The sequence below is a fragment of the Ovis aries genome, chromosome 2 (genome assembly GCF_016772045.2).
Source record: "Ovis aries strain OAR_USU_Benz2616 breed Rambouillet chromosome 2, ARS-UI_Ramb_v3.0, whole genome shotgun sequence".
In the NCBI taxonomy this organism is placed as follows: domain Eukaryota; kingdom Metazoa; phylum Chordata; class Mammalia; order Artiodactyla; family Bovidae; genus Ovis; species Ovis aries.
The window spans coordinates 243,058,383-243,082,563 of NC_056055.1; the positions used below are offsets into that span (position 1 = coordinate 243,058,383).

A 24,181-nucleotide genomic window follows, 5' to 3' on the forward strand; every position below is an offset into this window, starting at 1 on the left:
ATTGGAACAAACAAGGGCTCAGGAGCTGGCCTGTCCCAGACTGAACTGTCAGATCACAAATCAGCCAGTCTCTCTGTGTGACCTTGAGCAAGTGACCTAGTCTCTCAGACGGTCCATCTTTGCCAGGAAGATCATCACTCCTCTTTTGGCAATTATTGGATTCAGTTAAATAAAATAAGATAAAGCAATCATCTAGCAGGGTGCTAGGCATGCTGTGGCCGGGCACAGATGTTCAGTTCAGTTCAGTCACTCAGTCGTGTCTGACTCTTTGCGACCCCATGGACTGCAGCACATCAGGCCTCCCTGTCCATCACCAACTCCTGGAGCCTACTCAAACTCATGCCCACTGAGTCGGTGATGCCATCCATCTCATCCGATAGATGTTAGGATCCCCCTATGAAGAGGTATAAACCTTAGTCTCCGTCCTTCGCCCTTCCCCCACCGCCACCCCGCCCCGTGCCAAGAAAGAGTGGACTTTTCTGGCTTTCATTTCAGCGGGGAAAAGGATATAAATACCTCTACATTAGCGTTAGCTGAGCTATAATGCAAACTAACAAAAGGCCTGCAGCTGGAGCAATGTACCACTGGGTTTGGGTTCAGGCCAAAGACTCCACGCCAAAAGATCCCCTCCACCCCCTGGGTATTCGGACCCAGTCCTCAGGGCGTGGTTGCCTCTGCTGTCTGGGAACCACCCTCCGGGTCTGTTTCTCGGGCTGCCAGAGCGGGAGGGCACCGGGCGACAGCACGTACGGCGGCCCCTTTAAGCATCAAGCTTGTGTTGCAATCACCACCTCGAGGGACTGGTCCTTCCGGGGGGTGGAGCCTGTGCCTGTAGCAGCGACCAATTGGAGCCCGGCATTTTCCGCGGGAGATCCGAATTTCGCGGCACGCAGTTTCGCGCTAAAAAAAAAAAAGGGGAAAAAAAAAAGCAGCGGAGAAAGACTCAGGGACTTCAGATCGAGGCGAGAGGGAGTCGGTGCGATCGGTCCCCCTCCCCCATCTGAGTGCATCGCTGTTTCTGCCGAGCCCGTGGGCATCCCAGAGACCCCCTCCCCGGAGTGCGCCGGACCCCAGGGGCTGAAGCCTTCGGGGGCGCGGGGCCCTCGCAGGTCGCTGGCGCCCCAGGGGCGGGGCAGCCCCTGGCCCTGCCGCAGCCGCCGCCGCCGGCGGCGCCGGGCGATCTCCAAGCGGCGATCTCCAAGCGCTGCCCGGCTCGGCTGCGGGCCAGGAGAGGAGGGTCCGGCCCTGCCTGGCCTGCGCGCCATGCCGCGGGCGGTGTGAGCCGCCGCGGGCTCCGAAGCCCGCAGGTGCCGGCGGGCGCGCCAGGCCTGGCTGGGAAGGGGGGCGCTGCGCTCGCCATGCTGCGGGGGCCTCGGGCCCTGGCTCCTGCAGCCGGGCCACCCCCAAAGGGGCTGCCCGCGATGAGCCCCACGGAGCTGTGGTCGCCGGGCCTCAGCAGCCCCCAGCTCTGCCCGACCACCACCTACTACACCCAGATGTACCCGCAGACTGTGCCTCCCGCTGCGGCGCCCGGCACCTGCCTCGACGCCACCCCCCACGGACCGGAGGGTCAAGCTGTGCGATGCGTGCCGGCTGGCCGGCTGCCGGTAATGCTGGGGACCCCCACCCACCCACACCCAACGCTTCCCTCTCTGCTTTTACGGGTGTGGGGAAGGCGGGAGGGGCGCCTGGGACCTAGTCTAAGTGAGGCAGATCGAGTCTGGGGAGGCAGAAGGGTTGCTTTCAGCTTCCAGAACAACTCATTGCCCCAATATCTGAGGAGAAGAACCTTTCCTTTTCAGACTTGGGATGAAATGAGCTCATCCACTGGAGTGGATTAGAAAGAATACTGGATCAGGAGTGTGGAGACCCAATCCACGACCCCCGGGGCACCTGTGACCTTGGGGAAATCTATGGAATCAGTTTCATTCATTCTTTCATTCATTGTTTGGTTCAGAAACCAGTACTTGGTATCTGCTATTGTCCAAGCACCGAGCTGAGCCTGGGGATACCGTGGGGGCTTTAAAACAGGAGGAGGTCTCAGATCCAGCTGGGCTGAGACTCAATATACCATCCAGCCAACTCTTTCCCAATTATCTGCACTAGGTGCCACCCCCACCCCCACCCCCAGGCCCAGTCTTCTGTCCCAGCCAGCCAGTAGCAGGTGCAAGGTTGGGGCAGCCCTCTGAGGTTCCTTTGCAGATGGAGTGTTCCTTTCTCAAACCCCCAGGCCTGTTGCCAGGGAGGGCCCAAAGTGTGGTGGCACCAGGCACAGGGTGTGTTTTGTGGGAGTGGAATTCCTGGAGCCCAAGCAAAATGAAACAACTATAGGGTGGGGATGGAGTGAGAAGAGCCCTGGGGAGTGGGGGTGGTAGTTGGGGAGCCTGGTTTCTCATCCTGATTGCCACTAATTCACTGTGTGTCCTCGAACAAGTCTTAGCCCGAGTCTAGGCTTCATTTTCCTTGTCTTGAAAATCTGTGTGTGTGTTAGTGTGGGGGGGGCGGGTAGCTGTGGGAACTAATTCACCTCAGTTCTCTCCTAGCTCAAGGTCCAGGGTTTTGGAAGCAGGATCCGGGAGGGAAGATGGTGATGTTGTAGGTTGCTTTCTTGCGAGAGGTGAATCAAGTTCAAGTACAGAAACTGATAACCCCCTCTGCCCCAGTGCCTCTGATCTAGAGGCACTGATCAGACCTGTGTCAGTCAGCAGGCTTAGGCTCCCAGGCTGCAGGCAGAGCCCCCACTTCCTGCTTCTGGAATCCTGCTTTGCTCATGATCAAGGCTTTCAACTTTCAGAGCCCCTTCTTGTACATTCTTTCCAATTAGGAGGAAGGAGGCAGAAGTGCTTTTCCTATTTTTACAATTCAAGCACCCAAGGATAACCAGGAGTTTTGCATCTATCTCTTGATCAGTATTTTACAATCTAAAACAGTTTTGTACCCTAGTAGCTCCATGTTGCAGGGGGAAACTGAGGCTTGGAAAGGGAATGTAATCTGTCTGAAGTTATATAGGGAGATACAGTCTCTTCTCTGCTTGACTTTCTCCAGTACCACCTGATTTAGGAGCTGGGTGCCCCCAGGGAGGGGGCTCAGTGGTGGGCCAATCTCTCCTCTGGCCAGCTGCTTTCAGGCGACCCGGCAGAGTTTTAGTAACAGCTGTGGTTTTGAACCGCTTGCCTCCCAGAGGAGCCGAGTGCATCTGTCTGTACCTCCCTCCCGGAGGGGCTCAGTGAGCACAGCAAGAATGGCTCTTTTACTGAATGCCTCTCATGTGCCAGGCACTGCTTGGCACTCTTCACATTCGTTATCTTGGTCAAGATGCCTGGGATGAGGCATCTCACAGATGAGGAAACTAAGCTGAGTTGTGAAGTCACTTGTCCAGGTCCTAAGCCAAGACGTGGGAGCATCTCTTTGCCTCAGGTCACCCTAAAGGCCTCTGGGGCCCAGAGCCCCCTCTCCGGTCATTCCCCGGCTGCCCGGTGTCCCAAAGCCTTGTGGGCAGGCCGTGGACCCCTGTTACTCATTTTCACAGGGTGTGACCAGGAGCAGCTCCAACCCCAACCCTGGGTGTGGCCACTTGCTTTGTGGCCAGGCTGCAAAGTGCAGGGTGAGGCAGGATTTGTTGGGGAGCTGCTGTTTAAAGGGACCTTAGGCACTGCTCAGGGATGGCAAAACAAGCTCAGTGGCAGACAGAAGGCAGGCACCTGGGTCTCCTCGCTCCCTGGCTAGAGCTCTTTCCACCACCTGTGGGGTGATCTGGCTCCAGCCAGGCCCATGGCCTCACTTGGGGTCACGCTGCCGGAGCCTGGGGAAAGGGTGGGATCCTGCGGACTTCTCCTTTGCTTTTCATTTGTCTGTATTTTCCAAATTTCCTCTGAGAATCAGGAAGGAAAATGAGCATTTTAATGAGCACCCCTACAAGCTGGGTCCGATGAGGAAATGTAGGCATAGGGAGGCTGGGGGGGATCTGGAAGCGAAGTTCTCAGCTTCTTAACACCAGCTCCTATCCGCACCGTCTAACTTAGGACTTGGGACTCAGGAGAGACGAGGCTCCACGCCCCGTGTGATTTTGGGCAAGTCACCTCCCCTCCTCTGAGCCTGGGTTACCTCACCTGCTGGGGGTGATGTCTGGCATCACTGGCCCTCTCACCTCTAGGGCTGCCCGAGCAAGGAACTTCATTCTTCTCCTGTGGGGTTGCCAGTGTGGACTGGAATCTTAACCAGGCCTTTAGGTTAAGTCAGAGGGGCTGCCTAAGAGGGTCAGGTTGGAGCCCAGCTGGCCTTTGCTCTGAGGCACATCCGCGATGCTTTTGAGCTCGCCTCTGAGCCCTCCCCTCGCTATTGCCCCTGGTTAGCGATCACAGCTCCGCGGCTTGTGCAAGCCCTTTGCTGCCCTCTCACGGGATCCTCGATGACAGGGGATGAGCAGCCATCCCCATTCTGCCGGTGGAGCTCAGGAGGTCTGCCTGGATGGGGACCCAGGTGGCTCTGGCTCCAAGGCCTGCACTCAGCCTCTCCTCGGTCCTCATCCTCCTGGGCTTGTCCTCTGCCACTTCTGTTTTCCGGGCTCAGGCGCATCCATGCTGACTTTTCTCTGGGCAGTGCTCAAAGGTGTCAGCGAGACGTACTCACAGTTTGCTGCTTAGGGACCCTGAGAGTGCAGGATAAGGGTGAAGGGGAGGAAGAAAAGGGAAGGGACCGGTATGTGTGTGCGTGAAATAGTGATGGGGGCAGGTGAACACAACCAGGTGAAGGGGGGAAGAAAAGGGAGGGGACCGGTGTGTGTGTGTGAAGTAGTGATGGGGGCAGATGAACACAGCCAGGTCTTGACTTGAATTTCAGCAGGTTCTTGGGCAATGTGTTTGGTTTGGAGCTGGTCTATGGCTTTGGAGTCAGACAGACCTGGGTTCAAACTCTGGCTGTCCTCTCTGTGTGGCCTTGGGCACATGGCTTATCCTCTCTGAGTCTCCACTTCTCCTTCTGGAAGAGAGATTGCCATAATGAGTTAGGGCTGGTGAGCATGCGCTAGGCCCCGCTCGGGTACTCCGTTCAAGGCCCTCCCCTCCTTGCTCTGCAGGTCGTGTGGTTCTTCCTGGTGTGTTCTGTGAACTCAGCAGAGGCTGGTTTTCTTTGGGTGGGGGAGGCGAGTGGGGGTGGGGAGACTCTGGGCGCCATCTCTGTCTCAGGTAGAACTCAGCGTGACTCCCCTTCCTCTCCTTGCCCTGGACTCACCAGGTCTCACTTTCTTCAGCTGTAAAATGGGGATTTGCGATATGGAAAAGATTCAGCGAGATGATGAATGTTGGGACTTGGTCTAAGGCAGGTAGAAGATCTCAGTGAATGATTAGGACTTTTTCTATAGACAAGATGGGACTAGAGCAGGTTACCGTCCCTAGAATCTAGCATCTCCCCAGCTGGGAGGTTAGAAAAGGAATATTTCAGAGAGACTTCAACAAGAGATTCAAATAAGCAGAGAGGTGTGGTGTTTGGATCATGTCCAGGTCTGGATGGGGGTGGAGGAGAGGAGAATCATATCCAGGCTCCTCAAACCAAGGAACGGGGCTCCTCAGATCAGTCCAGGAAGACTTCCTGGAGGAGGCATGAGAAGGGGGAAGGGAGCTGACAGCAGCAAGAGCCATCATCACCCCCAACACCTGTCAGCCCAGCTGTGCTCAGCAGCGGTTAGAAGTCTCAGCCCTGTTGAGCATGACCTCACCACCAAAGGTTAAAATAGGCCTCTCTGTCTTAGCTAGGGTAGGGGTGTCTAGGTGACTGGGGGAAAGGGAGAGGAAGGAAATGGGTTCAGCGACCCCCAGAATAGTTTGTCAAAGAAGCTGAGATTAGCCTGAACCCCTACTGAGTGCTGAGCACTTTACAAAGGTTATCTGTGTCCTTGAAGCTCTAGGACAGCCCCCGGTGGTAGGTATCGTCTACCTCATTTTAGGAGGAGGAAACAGGGGCTCCTAAATGTGGAACGTTTCCCAAGTCACACAGCGAGCCTGTGAAGGAGTGGGGAGACCCAAGCCCATATCTCTGACCTGTGCCCCAGTGCCCCAACCCTGCCTCTGCCCAGCCCTCGCGAAGAGAGAGGCCCCTTCCGGGCCAGCACTGCTTCTGGGCGTAATTGAGGCCGGGCGGCAGTGGGGTGGAGAGGAGCAGATGGGTCTGTGGTTTGATTTCCCCAGCAGGTGTTTCCCAAGCTTGGCGGGAACAGGGAGGGGGGAGCAGGGGGGACCTCAGCTGCTTGTCCTTAAGACACAGGGGAAGGATTCATTGTCTGCCCTGCTCAGCAAAGAAAGAATGGCAAATAGAGTCTATTCAGGAGGCTCCCGGGGCCCTTGAGCTGGAGCCCAAACATGGGGGTGGGGGGATGTTTGCACTTCTTCCCCATGTGGGCACCTCCCTGGGGTGTGGCACTGAGCCAGGAAGTCCCCTGAGCCTGGGCGGATGCCCAGCCCCACCCTGATAAAGGGCCAGCTGTGAGGCTGTGATGGGCACTCGGTCTGGCTGGGCCAGCTGCTTCTGCAAGGGGGGAGGGGGGCTCTCCCCAGCCTGATGTGGGGTAGGCCCCACCCATTCCTTCCTCCCTGTATCATACCGGGAGTGGGTGGAGAGACGGATGCAGAAGTGACCTTGGGGCTTCTTATTAAGGAACCCTGCATTAAAACCCACACTGGCTTTGGTAGCCTTGAGGGCCTGGGCCTCGGAAGATGGGAGTGTGGTAGGCCCCTCAGCAATAGGACTTCCTTCCCCTGAAAGCTTCCTTTTCAAGTCACTGATATTTCCTTACCAGGTACAGTGATTTTTTTTCCCCCAGGATTGGTGGTAAACTGAGGCAGAGGCCTTAGGCTTCTGGCGGCCTTAGGGCTTTGGCCCCAGGTTGGGGAAAGGCTAAAGCAGGAATGCTTCTCAAACTCTGCCTCTCTCTCCTCTCTCTCTCCAAGGCCAAAAGGAAGCTGGACCTGGAGGGGATCGGGAGGCCCACGGTCCCTGAATTCCGGACTCCCAAGGGGAAGTGCATTAGAGTGGATGGCCTCCCCAGCCCCAAAAGTAAGATACCCACGCCGATGGGGTATTATCTAAGGGCAGGCTCGGAGACAAGGTGGAGAGGGGAGGGCCAGAGGGCAGCAGCCCAGGCCAAGTCACTAGGAGTGATATTTGTAGCGCACTTTCTGGTTTACAAAGCAGTGTCCTGTACCTTCTTACTGGATCCTGCCAGGCAGGTTGATTATCCCCCTTTTACTGATGAGGCAGCTGGAGACTCAGAGCTTCAGGGACTTACCCAAGGTCAAACTGCTAGTCAGTGGAGTCAGGGCCAGAAGCCAGTTTCTGCCTCTTGATATTTTCAGTCAGTATTCTGGCTTGAGGGGTTTCCAGGGGTGTCTCAGCAGGAAAGAATCCACCTGGGACACAGAAGACGTGGGTTCAGTCCCTGGGTCAGGAAGAGCTCCTGGAGGAGGGCATGGGAACTTACTCCAGTATTCTTGCCTGGAGAATCCCATGGACTGAGGAGCCTGGCGGCTACAGTCCTCAGGGTTGCAAAGAGTCAGACACGACTGAGTGACTGAGGACCATCCTGGTTTGAGAGGGAGTTTAAACAATTGTAGTAACGCTAATTTGGGGGAACTGAGACCTAATAAAAAAAGGTATGTGACTGGGTTGGAAGATGGAGGGTCTGGCACTTCCAGGTCTGGGCAGGGCACATGAGTGGTCACTCCTTAGCCATATCATCTGTCAAACAAGGTGCAGCTAGATCAGGAATAGCAAGAAAGTTTCCTCTCAGTTGACTAGTAGAGGCTTCCCAGAGCTCTTCATTGAAGGGTCCCAATAAATTAGTAATGTCTGTCTTGGATGCAAAAATTGACAAAGCTGTCTGTGTGCCAAATACTTGCTATCTATATATTCAGTTCAGTTCAGTCGCTCAGTCGTGTCCGACTCTTTGTGACCTCATGAATCATAGCACACCAGGCCTCCCTGTCCATCACCAACTCCCAGAGTTCACTCAGACTCATGTCCATCGAGTCAGTGATGCCATCCAGCCATCTCATCCTCTATTGTCCCCTTCTCCTCCTGCCCCCAATCCCTCCCAGCATTAGGGTCTTTTCCAATGAGTCAACTCTTTGCATGAGGTGGCCAAAGTATTGGAGTTTCAGCTTCAGCATTAGTTCTTCCAATGAACACCCAGGACTGATCTTCTTTAGGATGGACTGGTTGGATCTATATATTAAGGGGTTCTAAAGTCCCCTTCTAGAGGAATCTGAGACTCTCTAAAACTCACTTCCCAGAACTAGTTTAGCCACTAACTTGCTATATGACTTGCAAGTCACTAGATTGCAAAAGTCTTCTTGTGGTTTAAGATGCTGCAGCTGAGGTATGGTCTTGTGACATCGACCTCATTAAGAAAGGGACCTTTTTCGTGAACCAGCTGCATGTGACGTAACAAGACTGATTCCTCTCAGATAATCACTGGATGACACATAGAAAGAAAAGGCAAGTCTACACTTCTGCAGTGTTGGATGTCAATTATATCTCAGTAAAACGAAGAAAAAAGCAAGTCTATAAACATCTCCTTGTTATTTCCTTCCTACCCTAATTCCAAATTTCTGACATAACTGGTAGGATTGGGTAGTGGTTAGGAAAGGAGACTTCTGGAGCCAGGCTGCCTGGATTTAAGTGCCAACTCGGCCACTTGCTAGTTGAGGGAGTTGAGCAAATTACTTAGTCTGTCTGTGCCTCAGTGTTCTCATCTGTGAAATGGGGATGCTTCCATACCAAACCTATAGGGTGTGGTAAGGATTAAATATGTTGTATATGGGAAGTGCCTAGAACAGTGACCTACACGCAGTAAGCATTTGTTGTTGGTGTTGGTGGTGGTATGGCTGCTCTGAGCTTTGGTGGAGAGGTGTGAACCAAGAGTTAGAATAATTGGTTTCCAGCCCTGATAACGCCTCCATGATTGTGAAACCTGAAGCAAGTTACTTTGCCTCTCTAGTTTATCAGATTCCCTATTTGAACAGTGGTGGTGAATGACCACCCTCCCACCCTCCCAGTACTCTGTAAACTGGGAAGTGGGTGCTCATGTGAAGGGTGGGACTTAGTGGCTTCAGGTCAATGGAGGAAGGTCCCCAGGGCCCCTCTCTGAGCAGTGACTGAGCCCCTTTCCTCCTCAGCCCCCAAGTCCCCTGGGGAAAAGACTCGCTATGACACATCGCTGGGGCTGCTCACCAAGAAATTCATTTACCTCCTGAGTGAGTCTGAGGATGGGGTTCTGGACCTGAACTGGGCTGCTGAGGTGCTGGACGTGCAGAAGCGACGCATCTACGACATCACCAACGTGCTGGAGGGCATCCAGCTCATCCGCAAGAAGGCCAAGAACAACATCCAGTGGGTGTGAGTGCCTGGGCCTGGGGCAGGCGGCACCAGTGAGTGCAGGTGTAGTGGGCGGGGCCAGGGGCAATAGCCGCAGGTTGCAATGTGGGAGGCGGGCCTGAGAGCAGCATCCAATGGGCACACGCGCTGGCAGGGGAATTCCAGGGCAACATCCAATGAGCTTACATGCTGGGGGTGGAGCCAGTGTATTTAAGAAGGGGATGGAAGAGCAGGTGTATATGCTAGAATAAAACGAGGAGAGCATGCGGGAGCAGAGAGTGATATCCAGAGCGTGTAGAGGCTAAGAGCACCCTAGATCTTTTTAAGCCAGGGGTCCCAATATTTCTAATTTAGGACAGTCCTGTGGGATACTGAGCAGTAGTAACCTAGACTCCTTTCAGCTGAGATAAGGACTCCATCCCTCACTTCTACAAGGTCTTATAGAACAGATCTGTAACCCCTGGCATGAGCTCTTAAGAGAACGCAGGCAGAGGAGTCAGGAGTGAGGTCACTGCAGCTCCCTGCCATTTGGAGCAGCCTGCGGCATGGGGTGGGTAACATTGAAAGCCTCCGCCCCTCAAAAGTGGAGTCAGGCCCTGACTTGTTTCTTTTCCCTAGCCCAATCCCCAAAACTCAAGTTTCAATCCCTGGCAGTTCCCTGGGAGCTAGGCAGGACCACTGATCTTTACAAGCCAGGGGGCACCTTCATAGACCCTGTGAACGGCCTCTTCCTGGAGTTCCGCCTGCACCGCCTGGGCGGCTTTGCACAGCAGCCCTGGGGTGGGGGTCCCTGGGTGGAGACTGAGACTGACACTGTTGGGTGGGGTGGCTGTTCTGTCCCCAGAGGCAGGGGACTGTTTGAAGACCCCACGCGGCCTGGGAAGCAGCAGCAGTTGGGGCAGGAGCTGAAGGAGCTGATGAGCATGGAGCAGGCCCTGGACCAGCTCATCCACAGCTGCTCTCTGAACTTCAAGCACCTGACAGAGGACAAGGCCAACAAGAGATATCCTCCTTGGTTGGGAAGAAGGGGTCTGGGGGCAGGGGGCCTGTGGCATGCTCATAACCACCTAGAGCTGATGCAGAACCTCTCTGCAGGGGCTGATGTATCCCAGGGGTCTGGCATATCACTGAAGAAAGACTTCCTTGGTGGTTTTTCCTCTTGGGTCTATTAAAGTTACTTTCTTATGATTAAAAAAAAAAAGACAAGTACATTTCCGTAAATCTGGAAAATGGAGAAAACATAATATATGGAGAAAAATAAATACAATGTGTGCCTACTGTACACAGTATTTTAATATATCCTACTTTTCTCCACTTGGCTTCCCTGGTGGCTCAGACGGCAAAGCGTCTGTCTGCAGTGCAGCAGACCCAGGTTCGATCCCTGGGTCAGGAAGATCCCCTGGAGAAGGAAATGGCAACCCACTCCAGTACTCTTGCCTAGAAAACCCCATGGATGAAGGATCCGAGTAGGCTACAGTCCATGGGGTCACAAAGAGTTGGACATGACTAAGCGACTTCACTTTCATTTTTTTTCTCTACTTAGTATATTACCATAGGTGGTTTTTATGTTGTTATACGTCCTTTCTAATTATTTTGGTTGATTCACTTGAAATTGGTATTGGACCATTTTTTAAGCTATAAAAAACAGCAGTTTCATATGGTTTAACCTTGCATTTTAAATGGCTTGAGAATGTCCTACTCAGCCCACTGTGATTTGTTGACAAGGCCTAGAATGGCAATGAGATCAGTTCTAGATTTCTGCATCTGTAAAGAAACATTGTTATGAATATCTTTATAGATAGAACCTTTTCCTGAGTTTTTTTTTTTTAACTTATTTCCTTGGGTTAGATTCCTAGGATTGAATCAATGAGGTCAAAGAGCATAAATTTTGCAATGGCTTTACATACTCTTTCCCCAAATGGTTTGCCCATCTAATTGGCATTTGGATCTGACTTTATATTTTTGGAAGGATGGGAGGCATTGTGAGAAATATAAAGAAATAAGACAGAGCTTATAATCTACCTTAACAGTTGAAGCCTTTATGTAAAAAGCTGATATAAGGCACCATTTATTTTTTTGGTCATGCCACGTGGCAAGTGGGATCTTAGTTCGAAGTGCAGTCTTAACCACTGGACTGCCAGGGAAACCCCTAAGGCAGATTATTAAAAAAATGATTTATACCCCTATATCTCAAGGGATTCAATGTAGCTTATGATATTAAAATAACAGATTATAGTTTGGAGATGGTTAGAGGTTTTGAGAAGTGGGTTTAGATCCCTTCTGGGCAAGCTGGGAATTTGAATTTCGAGCCAACAGTCACTTCTCTTGACTCCCCTGCCCCTACACTGGCCTATGTGACGTACCAGGACATCCGTGCTGTGGGCAACTTTAAGGAGCAGACGGTGATTGCGGTCAAGGCCCCTCCGCAGACGAGACTGGAGGTGCCTGACAGGAGTGAGGTGAGAGGGGAAGTGTTGGGTGGAGAGCAGGGCCAGGGACATTCCAGGCAGCCCTGCGGGTTCTGTCCCCAGAACTGCCCAGGCCCAAGCTTCCCAGGGCCATGCTGGTGGCCCTGGGAAGACTGATGGTCTCCGAGCTGGGGCAGAAGAGGCAGAAGCTGGCAAGGGCATCAGGTACCGGCCTGAGAAATCTCTCAGTTCCCGGTTTCTCTCCGCCTCCCACCAGCCCTGCCCACACACAGCGCTGTCGGTACTCACAATGGTCCTTCCATGTTAACTGTGCTCTCCTAGGTTAAAGGCCAGCATTCTTTACACACCTTATGGGACCGTCTGAGCTCTGACCCCTCCAGCCTCCTCTCTGTGCTGCTCCTGACCTGTCTTTACTTCGGCCACACTGACCTGCCTGCGGTTCCCACACCACTCTAAGCTCAACCCCAGTATGAGGCCTTCTGGCATGCTGTTCCCTCTCTTGGCCTCATTATTTCTATTTGGGTTTTAGCTGCAGCACACGGGTTCTCTAGTTGTGGCGCCTACCCCAGAGTGTGTGGGCTTGGTAGTTGCAGCTCGTGAGCTCTAGGGCACGTGGGCTTAGTTGCCCTGCAGCATGTGGACTCTTAGTTCCCCAACCAGGTTCCTTGAACCCTCATTCCCTGCACTGGAAAGCAGATTCTTAACCACTGGACCATCAGGGAAGTCCCTCTCTGCCTGCTTTACTGCTGTTCATCCTGCAGGTCGAAACGTGAACGTCACCTCCTCAGGAAGCCTTCCTTGATTACTCCCCAGCTTCATAACCACCTGCCCTTCTCCATCACATTTAACCTCCGTTGGCCAGGATGTATCGGCGATTACATAATTATGTGCTGCTTCCTCTATTAGAGGGTAACCTCCACAAAACCATGTTCCACCCGTGTTGTACTCCCAACCCAGAGTCTAATAAGGGCTCAGGACATAATCTGTTTAGCAGAAAAGCATTCAGATAAATAAGGGCCCTGCCCTCACTTTGAAAAATCTCAGGACTTAGTGGGGAAAAGAGCCAGCCAAGCAAGCAGTGATGCTGTCATTTGCTTTGAGGGCCTGGAGGAAGAGTTGGAAGAAGGGCCCACAGGTGATGACAGGAAAATTGAGTCCTAAAGAATGAATAGGGTCTTTGCCAGGAGAAGTGGGGGCAGGCAGAGGGGCTGCCTGGGCGCAGGCGTGGACATCTGGATGCCGTCAGGAGCAGCAGCTGTGTTAGCAGCTGTGGCTTACGTTGGTTGAGGCAGCCAGGAAGCAAGGGTGGGAAGGCCAAGTATCAGTCTCTTGGTTACAAATAACAGAAAACCTCGTCCAACCTGCTTCAGTGAGGGGCACCCCGGGGGAACCAAGTGATGGGTCCAGGGGAAGATTTGGGGATTGCAGGCAAGGCTGGATTCAGGTGCTCAAACTGGGACTTCAAGTTGGCCTCACGCACTCCGTCTCTCACTCTGCCATACTCCGGGCCAGCTCTCCACTTGCAGTGGCAAAGACAGCTTTTATGATACCAGCTCAGGCCTGAGAGTAGGCAAGGAGTGGTTTCTCTAAGGAAAATCAAAGATTTCTCCCTAAAAGAAGGGGTCGGGGAGGTCTTGGGCCCAGACAGATGTCTGCCACAGGCCACATGGGGCAGGCCCAGCACCCAGCTCAGGGGCTGCGAGCTCGCATGGACATTGAGAGCCTCATGTGTCCGTCCACACATGCTGAGCCATGAGTAAGTGCTCTGGTGCCCAGACCCATGACCTGGGTTCTCTCCCTTCTGCAGGAAAACCTGCAGATACATCTGAAGAGCACCCAGGGGCCCATCGAGGTTTACCTGTGCCCAGAAGAGGTGCAGGAGCCCCACAGTCCTGCCAGGGAGCCCCTTCCCTCCACTTCCGCCCTCAGCCCCAGCCCTGACTCCACCCAGCCCAGCAGCAACAGCGACCCTGGGATCACGGAACCCATGGCATCCTCAGGTGAGACAAGGGGCGGGAGATGGGGAGGGCACCGGCCTTCGAGTCTTCCTTTTCCGTATCAGCAATTGTGGGATACCTACCTTCTACCCACCATCAGGGGAGAGAATCCTCCCCCACATGTGTGCATTGCACGTTACACTTTATAAAGCACACGCATGTTCCTTGTCTCAATGGGAAGACTGACGTGGCTCTGGGCAGAGGAGGGCCTGTGTTCGAATCCTAGCTCTTCCACTTACCAGCCGTATGATCTTGGACAGGTCACTTAACCTTTCTTTGTCTTAATCTCCTCATCTGTAACTTGGGCATAGTAATTAATAGGATCTACTTCACAGGTTGTGAAAATTGAATGAGTTAATAAATATAAGTAAGGTGGGGGCTTTCCTGGTGGTCCAATGGTTAAGACATCAAGCTTCCAATTCAGGGGACACAGGTTTGAATCTTGGTTGGGGGACTCGAGATCCTGGCATACTGCAAGGTGCAGCCAAAAAATATGTATATAGGTAAAGCATTTAGAACAATGCCTGGTGATAACTGGCAATATTGTTATTAATAGCAATAATAATTACCTATTATTATCGTTATGGTGGTTTCTGCCGTTAGTCCTGCTACTTCTGTAACAACCAATAGAAAAGCTCCTTGACACTCAATCAGCCCTTAGTGAATGGAAACTGTAGGTTTTCCAAGGAAGGCTCAACAATGGACTCAGTTGCTGTGGTGCACAGGAGTAGTTGCTCTGTGGCAGGTAGGATCTTCCCAGACCAGGGACTGAACCCTCCTGCATTGGCAGGTGGATTCTTAGCCACTGGACCGCCAGGGAAGTTCTGAACACTTTCTTAGGAGATAATAACGAAGGTTTTTTGAACCACAACCATGTATCAAGGACATCCATTATCACATAACTCCTCACATCAGTTCTTGAGGTGGTTTTTATTGTTCCCAGTTTAGAGATAAATAAACTGAAACAGAGCTGATGTGACCTGCCCAAGGCCTCCCAGCTGGAAGGCAGTGGAGCTGTATCTTGAACCTTGGTCTCCACACTCATAGCCCAGGAATCTCTCCACCAGGCACAGAACAAATCAAGGACGGTGGCTGGGAGGTGGGTGGTACAGCTAAAAGCTGTCTACGCCTGGCCGGAGGTAGAATGAGGCTGTTGCCAAGAAGTAAGGAAGTGGGAGAGTCCCTGAGGGCTTCCTGGGGAGACTGGGAGTTGGGTAGGAGTAGAAATGGGAGCCTCTGCAAGGCTCGTGTTTTCTTAGCAGCAGAATTCCCCTAAATAGAACCCTGGTGTTTAAACAAATGCAAAGCTAGAGCTGGTCTGGTGGAAAAGGCTTGTGTGTGTGTGTGTGTGGCCGTGTGGCTTGTGAGATCTTAGTTCCCCAACCAGGGATTGAACCCAGGCTATGACAGTGAAAGTTCTGAGTCCTCACCTCTTAACTGCCAGGGAATCCCCTGAAAGAGGCTTTTTTGTGTGTGTGGTAGATGGGAGCAGGTATCTACAGAACACAGATTGGATTCCATTTCTTTAACTCAAGGGTTAACAAAACTATTGCCTGCAAAGCAAATCTGACCTGTTTTTATATGACCCATAAGCTGAGAATGGTTTTCATAGTTTTACAGAGTTGAGGGTTCGGGGTAGGGCAAGTGATGAGTGTGTGGCAGAGTCCATACATGTCCTGCAAAGCCTAAAATACTATCTGGCCCCTTTACAGAAGTTTGTTGACCCCTGTTTTAACTCAGCGCTTCATCTTATACACAAATAAACTGAAGCCCAGAGAGGGCAAGTGACTTTCCTGCAGTCACACAGCAAGATAGCAGCAGGGCCTAGACAAGAGCCCAGACTTCCAGTTCTTCTCTAGTGATCTCTGCTGTGTCCTGGCCTGGTCCGGGGACCAAGGCTCTCCCTGCGTCAGCCATCTGTCCCTCTGGGCACCTCCCAGTGCCTATCTGCCAGTCCAGACCGGGGCCCCGCCCTGTTCCCTCCTCCTCCGCTGCTCTTTCACCCCACTGTCAACATGTGCGTGGCTCTCCAGAGTTAGAACCTTCAGTTTTCATCTGAGACCTTGGGCAGAGGTGGTGGACCTGAATGCAGAAACCAGGGTGAGGTTTTCACCTCACTTGTACAAGTCAAGAGCCTGAGGCCCCAAAGGACGAGAGGTTTACAGAAGAGCCGGTGGAGGGGCCAGCTCTGTACCAGGGCCTGTGCCCTTGCTGCCCCCCTCCACCCTTGTCACATGGCCTCTTAGTGATATCCCTGCTGAGAAGAGAAGTCTTCCAGAAAGTATACACACACACACGCACATGCTCCATGTTCTGGCTTGAAGCAGGGTCATCCTGTGGTCCAAGGGCCAGGTCCAAAGAGGAAGTCACTGCAGTCTTGGGACCCAGGTTCCCATCCTGGGAAGGGATGCTTTCCCAGTTCTGGAACCACCAGGGAAATCACTAACACTTTGGGAACTTTTTTCCTTCATCTGTAACGGGAGGGTTAGAACCTGGGTCATTGAACATCCCTCCAGGCTGTGACATTCTGACTTAAACCTACATGTGGCTGAGGGTGCCCGAGCTGAAGTTGGGAGGCTTGGGTTTCAGTCTGCGCTTCCCCTTCTATGATGGGGTGACTGTGGGAGAGCTGTTTTAACTCCTCCGAGCCTCTGTTTCCACGTTTCTAAAACAGAGACACTAAATCTCCCTCGTGATGTTTGGGTGCGTTTCAGGCAAGGATACAGCGTGAATGTGACTTTTTAAAAATTTATGTGAACTAAACACCTACTGTGTATGGGTTTGGAGATATTTAAGTGGATACGAGCCATTCAGGGTGCAGTGGAGGCGCAGATGTTATAAGGAGCAGTTCTCTTCCGGATGTAATAAACAGCGAGAGAGAAAGAGGGAGTGAGAGAGAGGAAATGGATGGGTGGGCGGGTTGGTGGGTGGATGGATGAGAGGAGTCTGACCTGGGGTTGAACCTCTCACATGTGACAGCTCGGTTACTGCTTCCGCAGCTCAGGGAGGTGGGTCCTTATTTTTCTGGGTGGGAAAACCGAGGTGCCGAGTCCTGTAGCCGGTGAGAGGGGCTAGAGTCTGAGCCTCCAGTCTTTTCCTCTTAACACCTGCAGGCCTCTGCAGTGTGCTAAACAAACTCTTTTTTTTTTCATGCAAATGCTACATTTGATTGGCTTCTTTGAGCTTCAGTTTCCTCATCTATAAATAGACATCATAACAGTACCTCCCTTGGGGCTACTTGAGTGTCTGAGGAGGTGAACAGGCCTCTCCTTGAGAGGAGAGCTGGGTCTGGCAAGCCCTCGGTGGTGGTTCTTTAGTCATGTGCAACTCTTTGGGACCCCGTGGACTGTAGCCCGCCAGGCTCCTATGTCCATGGAATTCTCTAGGCAAGAATACTGGAGTGGACTGCCGTTTCCTCCCCCTGGGGATCTTCCTGACCCGGGGATTGAACCTGCATCTCCTTCATTGACAGGTGGATTCTTTACCACTGAGCCACCTGAGAAGCAAGCCCTCAGTAATCGGAATCTATTTTTATTTTTCAGAAGGGCAGCCTGCAGACCAGCTCTTTTTAGCCTCACTTAGCATTTAAGCCTCTCAACAACCAGAGGCAGGTATTGTCATTCCCGTTTTAGGGATGAGGAAACTGAGGCCTGTGAGTGCTGTCATTCGTCCACACAATTACACAGCTAGCTTGAGGTTTGTGTGTGTATGCTGTTCGTTTTTTGTAATTCTAGGGATGTTTCATGACTTTTATTTTATTTTCCTTCCACCCATTTTAAAAAGTATTTATTTGGCTGCATCAGGCCTTAGTTTAGACATGCAGGGTCTTCGTTGCATCATATGAGAGATCTTTCATTGCAGCACGCAGGCTCAGTAGTTGCTGTGTGCGGGCTTAATTGCCCCACGGCATGTGGGATCTTTGTTCCCCAACCAGGGATCAAACCTGCATCCCCTGCCTTGCAAGGCAGATGCTTAACCTCTGGGCCACCCAGGAAGTCACCTAGCTCGGAGGTTGATCAGGCAGTCTGGCGCACCAGCATGGTTGTATTTTCAAAACAATGCTTGGTTGGTAAGGACCGATTCGGGTGGTGAGATTCTGGGTGTCAGGGTATATTTGGCAGGGGATTTCCAGTGCCCTGCTCCACATGCCTGTGTAGGGAATCACCTCCTTACATCTAAGTGGAAATGAGCTGGGTATGCTGAAGAGGAGGTGATGGCCGGCGTGTCTGGAGAGGTGGGCATGAGCTGTGGAGGGTAGTGCGGAGAGAGAACAGAAAGGGAGGCAGGGATGAGATTGTACAGAGCCTATTCAGTTCTGGTGGGAACTTGGATTTTATTCTAAGTCTTTTAAAAAGAAACAAACAATTTTTTGGTGGTACCACACAGCATATGGGATCTTAGTTCCCTGACCAGGGACTGAACCCAGACCCTTGCTCTGGAAGCGTGGATTCTTAACCACTGGACCACCAGGGAAGTCCCTCTAACCCATTTTTAAGTCAGAGCATAGACTGAGGGCCAAGAGTTGAAGCAAGAAGACGGGTGAGGCGGCCCTGGCAGGGGCCTGAGTGAGAGACGAGGGGGTGAGCCCCAGACCGCAGCAGCAGGACTGAAGAGCCAGTGGGCAGCTTGGAGGGTTGACTTGGTTGTGGAGATGACCAGACTTGCTGCTGGGTTAGATTCAGGGGAAATGGCAGGATTTCAGATGATTCTTGGGCCTCTTGGCCTAAGCCCAACTAAGTAGCTGAAAGTAAAAGTCACTCAGTCATGTCTGACTCTTTGCGACCCCATGGACTATACAGTCCACGGAATTCTCCAGGCCAGAATACCAGAATGGGTAGCCTTTTCCCTTCTCCAGGGGATCTTCCCAACCAAGGGATCAAACCCACGTCTCCCACATTGCAGGTGGATTCCTTACCAACTGAGCTATCAGGGAAGCCCAACTAAGTGGGTGTGGGTTCACTGAACATGATGGGGGAAGACCGAGATTTGGGGAGTTGGACTATAAGGAAAGCTGAGAGCCAAAGAATTTATGCCTTTGAACTGTGGTGTTGAAGACTCATGAGAGTCCCTTGAGTACAAGGAGATCCAACCAGTCTATCTTAAAGTAAATCAGTCCTGAATATTCATTGGAATGACTGAAAATGAAGCTGAAACTCCAATACATTGGCCACCTGATGTGAAGAACTGACTCACTGGAAAAGACCCCGATGCTGGGAAAGATTGAAAGCCGGAGGAGAAGGGGACGACAGAGGATGAGATGGTTGGATGGCATCACCAACTCAATGGACATAAGTTTCAATAAACTCCGGGAGTTGGTGATGGACAGGGAGGCCTGGTGTGCTGCAGTCCACGGGGTCGCAAAGAGTCAGACATGACTGAGCAACTGAACTGAACTAAACCGGGAGTGTGGTTTTGACATGCTGAGCTCTGATGTCGTGTAAACACCAAGTAGAGATGAAGCAGGAACCCAGAGCCTGGAAGTGGCGGCCAGGCTGGAGGCATCCACTTGGGAGCAGCAGGTCTGGAGACAAGTATAAAGCCATGGGCTGGCTAAGATTACCTGGGTTTGAGTGAAACCAAAGGAGAGAAGAATCGGAGGATGGAGCCTCTGGGCTTCAGGGTTTAGAAGTTGGGAAGAGGAAAGGAGATCAAGGAGAAGAAGCCAAAGCAGTAGAAAGAAAAGCAGGAGAATCTAGTACCTCTGAAGCCAAGGGAAGAACATGTTTCCAGAAGGTTGTGAATGACTGCGTGCGATTCTGCTGGAAGGTCAAACAGGATGAGGTCAGAGAACCGACCACTGGATTTAGCAACACAGAGGGCCCTGGCTCAGTGGCGTGGTGGGGACAGACCCCAGGTTGGAGTGGGCTGAAGCATGAACAGTGGTGGGGAAGTAGGGAGTGAACACGGGAAACTTTTTTTTGGCCGCACCAGGTATGAGTTACGGCATGCGAGATCTTTAGTTGCAACATGTAAACTCTTGGTTGCGGCGTGTAAGATCTAGTTCCCTGACCGGGGGTTGAACCCCAGCATCCCGCATCGGGAGCACAATGTCTTAGCCACTGGACCACCAGGAAAGTCCCATGGGTAACTCTTGAGAAACTTCACTGCGAAAGGGAGCAGTATAATGGGCTGGTAATTGGAGAGAGTCATGAGGTCAGAGGAGGAATGCTCTTTAAAGATAAGAATTATTAAAGGATGTCTGTGCGTCGACAGGAAAGACCTAGGAGAGTGAGAGGGGTGGATGCAGAAAGAAAGAGAACAGTGGATGACTTCAGGGGAGCGGGCCTTGATGGTGACAGTGGGGAGGGTTGGGGCAGAAGCTGGGGGTGTGTGTGGAGACAGGAGAGGGGAGGGGAGAGAGTGCGGGTGAAGGGGGTTGCTGCTGGAACTGGGGTGGGAAAGGGAGGTGTCCTGTGCCTTCGGGCGAGGGCCAGGATGGAAGAGACAGGGTTCATAGCCGCCCAGGGAACTGGAGGCAGTTCTTGTTCCCAGAGGTCTGACCGGCGGCTCTGGGGGGACCGGGCGTAACCCTGTCTGTCTGTCTGCCTGCAGAGCCAGCACTGACGTCCCCGCAGGTCCTGCCACCACCCCCGCCTCCCCTTGTCCCCCTGGAGGCCACGGAGAACATGCTGGAGCTGCCGCACCCACTGCTGCAGCAGACTGAGGACCAGTTCCTGTCCCCGACGCTGCCCGGCAGCTCCCCTCTGATCAGCTTCTCCCCGCCCTTAGACCAGGATGACTACCTGTGGGGCCTGGACGGCGGGGAGGGCATCAGCGACCTCTTCGACACCTATGATCTCGGGGACCTGCTGATTAACTGAATTGGCGCTGCCTGCACCCTCCACCCGACCCGGGGCAGCCCGGCCCGTTTCTACCTCCTCACAGGATGTGAGACATGAGGTGCTGCCCTCAGGATGGAAGGGTTCCCTCCTCCCCTTTCCTTTCCTACCCACCTGCCAGTCGATGCTGTCCTGGGGGAGGTGAAGGATACCGGGTAGGAGCCCAGCAGGGGTGGGGCCCTGTCCTTCCTCGTGGAAGCCGGGCCTGGGAAGGCCTAGTGAGCTTCCTGATCTCTGACCTCTCGCCTGAAGGGCTCTAGAGGAGGGGACTGGGTCTAAGGAGAGGCCTGGCGACTGCCTTTTTGAGGGGCCACTAGAACCCTCAGTTTATCGAGAAGCACTTAATGCCTTTGTATTTATTGCAGGTTGAGTTTTGTTTGTCTGCCCTCCCTGAGTTTTAGCAGGGAGGTGTTTCTAGTTTCTAGTAAGACTGCTCCTCAGACAGGCCCAGCGCCGTCTGCTGTCCAAGGGCAGGCTGGGGCTTCCAGGGGCCCAGGCCAAATCCCCAGCTGCCCCCAACACAGCGGGCTGGGCCCGAGGGCCCGTCCAGTCTTCTGGAACGCCAGTTGCACTTCGGCCTCCTCACTCCAGCGAGAGGGAGCCGCTGGATTCCTGTTCTGTGTCCCAGAGCTGGGGTTCCCAGGGGCTTAAGCCCAGAAGAGCTCCTGGGGAAACAGGGGCAGGAACGTGGAAGCGAGGGACGTTGCTGTAGGCTCCTTTGCTCTGTGGTTGCCTCTCTCTGGGACAGGGGGCTGTTTAACACTGAAGACCTGGGAGGCAGAGGCAGCCTCACTGAAGACAAGGGTGAGATTAAAGGAAGAAACTGCCAGAAAGTACCTCTTGCCGTAGCTGCTGGTATGGCAGCTGCTGGTATGGGCCTCCCCATCCCAGGAAGCTTTTTTTTTTTTTTTTTTTTTGGCACATTCGTGGAAGGGGGTGATTCTTTAAGGACCTCCCCTTGCCCCCAGCTCTCACACAGACCCACCTAGGGACAGAAGTGACCATGGTTTGATGGCACGTTGGCTCCTTTTGTCACAGGACGTTGAAAAGGTGACAGGGAAGGGTCTTCATTGCAGACCAGACACTGGCAGCTAACCAATGGGGAGATGTGCTCAGATTACCTCTTCAGGCTTGGGGTCCTATTAATAAGCTGGTCTTTTGACCTCTTCCCCATCCCCCAGAGGCTGGACCATCCCACGTTGTCCATATAGCCCAGCTGGGTAGCAAGGAATCAGCTCTCCTCCCCACCCAACTCGGGGTGGGGGTGCTCTGGGCCAAAGCCAGGCTGTGCCTTCTGGAGAGAGGCAGCCCGGGGTGGTGGTAGTCTGAGACCCAACACCCACCCTTGGGCAGCTAGGTTTCCTCAGGGACTCAGCAGGGCAGCACTTTCTTGTTTTTTAAGTTTGTAGCATTAAGTTGGTTTCAAATATGAAGTCGGCTCAGTGGGGTTGCTCCTGAGCTGACCTACTGGCATCTGAAGTTTGGGAGGTGGGCTTCTTTGGGGGTGGGGTCCAATGTGAGCTAATGCCCAGCTGGGGACAGTCAGGCCTTGTCATCGGCTCAGCTTCCTGGTCCTCAAGTCGGTACCCTCTCAGGAATGGTCCCAGCTGCCCCAGTCTATAACAGGACTAATTGTTTGCCTTTTACAGAGGTGCATTTCGTCTCCTCTCTCCTGATACTCACAAGGGTCTCAGCAAAAGGCAGTTTGGAAGCCCATCATGCCCAGGGCCAAGAGACTGCCCCTGGGCCCTTGGGTGGAGGGAAGGACCTGGTTTGGAGCGCGTGGGGCTGGAGACGTCATGGCTCTTGTGAGGTGGTTTAGCCATGTGCCATCTTTGAGGACAGAGACCTTTGCCTTCCACGCCTGGGGCGCTGGCTGGAGCTTTCTCCTAGAATTAAATCAGAAAAAAAGGAGAGGCTGGCAGGACCCACCGGGAATGAATCTTATGGCAAAGTCCAGCCAGAATTGAAGCTCATTCCCCAAAAGCCTAGCCACAGGGCCAGACAGAGGGGCTGCCCCTTGGGCCCATGGCCTGTATCTAGAGCAGCTGCCTCTGCCCCCTCCCATCCCAACCTCTCCACACCCGGCCTGGCTCAGGGCCTGGACCACCCGGGCCAAGCCTCGGGTTCCATGCAGGAAACAACTTCGTGCCTCTTTCTTGCCAGTGACGCCTGAAACCTCCCAAGTTCCATTAAGTGCATTAAAAAGCATTTTGAGTGGAATTCCCTTTAGGGGCCCAATAAACTTTAAAACCAGGGTAGAAGAAAAGCCAGTTTCTTTCTGAGGTACTTTATTTCTGCCAGGAAATCTCCCAGTCCCTCTGGCAGCCTACCCCCGCCGTGCCCCCGTCACTTGTGCCCCCAGGGGCATCTAAGGCGCAGGGGCTGCTGGGAACCCAGTAGCATTAAGTTGTCTGATAGAGTTCGGAGATTTGAGGACATTTCTTAAAACCAGCATAGCCTCCCTTCTCCACAGCCACACTGTGGTCTGAGCAGCGCGGCCACAGGGAAGAAGAGGAAGGTACAGCGCATTAAAACTGGCTGTTGTGTGGGTTTGACTTCATTTCTCCTTTCCAGGTGTTCAGTCTCAGTTCTGTGCTGTGTTTAGTTTTTAGTGAAAGAGTTTGGGTGTTCCTGTGTCCGAGCATGGTGTGGCTTAAAGCATTTGAAATGAAAGCCTTTCGGGGTTGTTTGCAAGCAGATTTCTGGTTCTCGTCACTGTGTCCTGAAGTCCCCGCCTCATTCTTGGGGCCCTTGATGAGCAGAAACCCGGCCAGCCTGCTGGCTCCTGGGTGGAGCCTTGGACACCAGTGTCTAGAGGGAACCTGGTCCCTGTGCTGGGATTCCATGCGGGTCACTTACCTCCAGCCTGGTTTCTGGTCCTGCCTTGACGAGCACCATGTAAAACCTCATATTGTGATGGTTGGGCATTAAATGACAAACCTTGGCCCCTTGTCTCTTGTGCTTTCTGCAGGTCGTTACCAAGGGTGGGTCTGGTCGGGGGTGGGGACTTTCTGACCAACTGGCTGATCCAGCCCCGCAGAACAGCCTCCCTTTTCTCCACTGGCTTAGTACCATGCCTGAAATGTCCCCACTAAGACACTAAAGTGTGCAGCACCCAGATCTAAAATGTGAACCCCTGCCCTATGTTGCCTCCACCACCTCTCACCTGAGCTATTTCAGCAGCTTCCTTAATACTCTCACTGCTACCCATTCTTCTCCATCCCATCCTCTGTATCAGTGGTTCTCAAAGTGTGGCCCTCAAACCAGCATTCCCTGGGAACTTGTAAGAAATGTATATTCTCAGGCCCCACCTTAGACCTTCTGAATAAGAAGAAACTCAAGAGAGTGGGACTTTGAGTCTGTCTTAATGAGCTCTCTAGGTGATTCTAATGCAGGCAAAGTTCGACAAACTATGCCCCTCCACTAATCCAGAGAAGTCCTAATTTTTTATTTTTATTTAATTTTTGGCTGCCTCATGCAGCATGCTGCTGCCGCTGCTGCTGAGTCGCTTCAGTCGTGTCTAACTCTGCGACCCCAGAGACGGCAG

The 24,181-nt window shown here is 52.9% G+C and overlaps 1 protein-coding gene and 1 long non-coding RNA gene across 2 annotated transcripts; one reads left to right on the top strand and one right to left on the bottom strand.

Annotated features, from left to right (window-relative positions):
• The first annotated feature begins 954 nt into the window (after positions 1-954).
• On the top strand, positions 955-23,578 carry E2F2 (E2F transcription factor 2). Its single transcript, XM_027965537.3, has 7 exons — positions 955-1,607; positions 6,942-7,047; positions 9,168-9,387; positions 10,211-10,369; positions 11,711-11,825; positions 13,603-13,795; positions 20,345-23,578. Exons 1-7 carry the CDS (start codon positions 1,359-1,361, stop codon positions 20,611-20,613), a joined length of 1,311 nt encoding a protein of 436 aa, XP_027821338.1. The 5' UTR covers positions 955-1,358; the 3' UTR covers positions 20,614-23,578.
• LOC121818781 (uncharacterized) lies at positions 2,885-7,396 on the bottom strand. The gene is made up of 2 exons (XR_006058893.1): positions 7,280-7,396; positions 2,885-4,977 (listed from the first exon to the last, which is right to left on the bottom strand). It is a non-coding gene; the product is annotated as an uncharacterized LOC121818781 (long non-coding RNA).
• Positions 23,579-24,181: the final 603 nt, after the last annotated feature.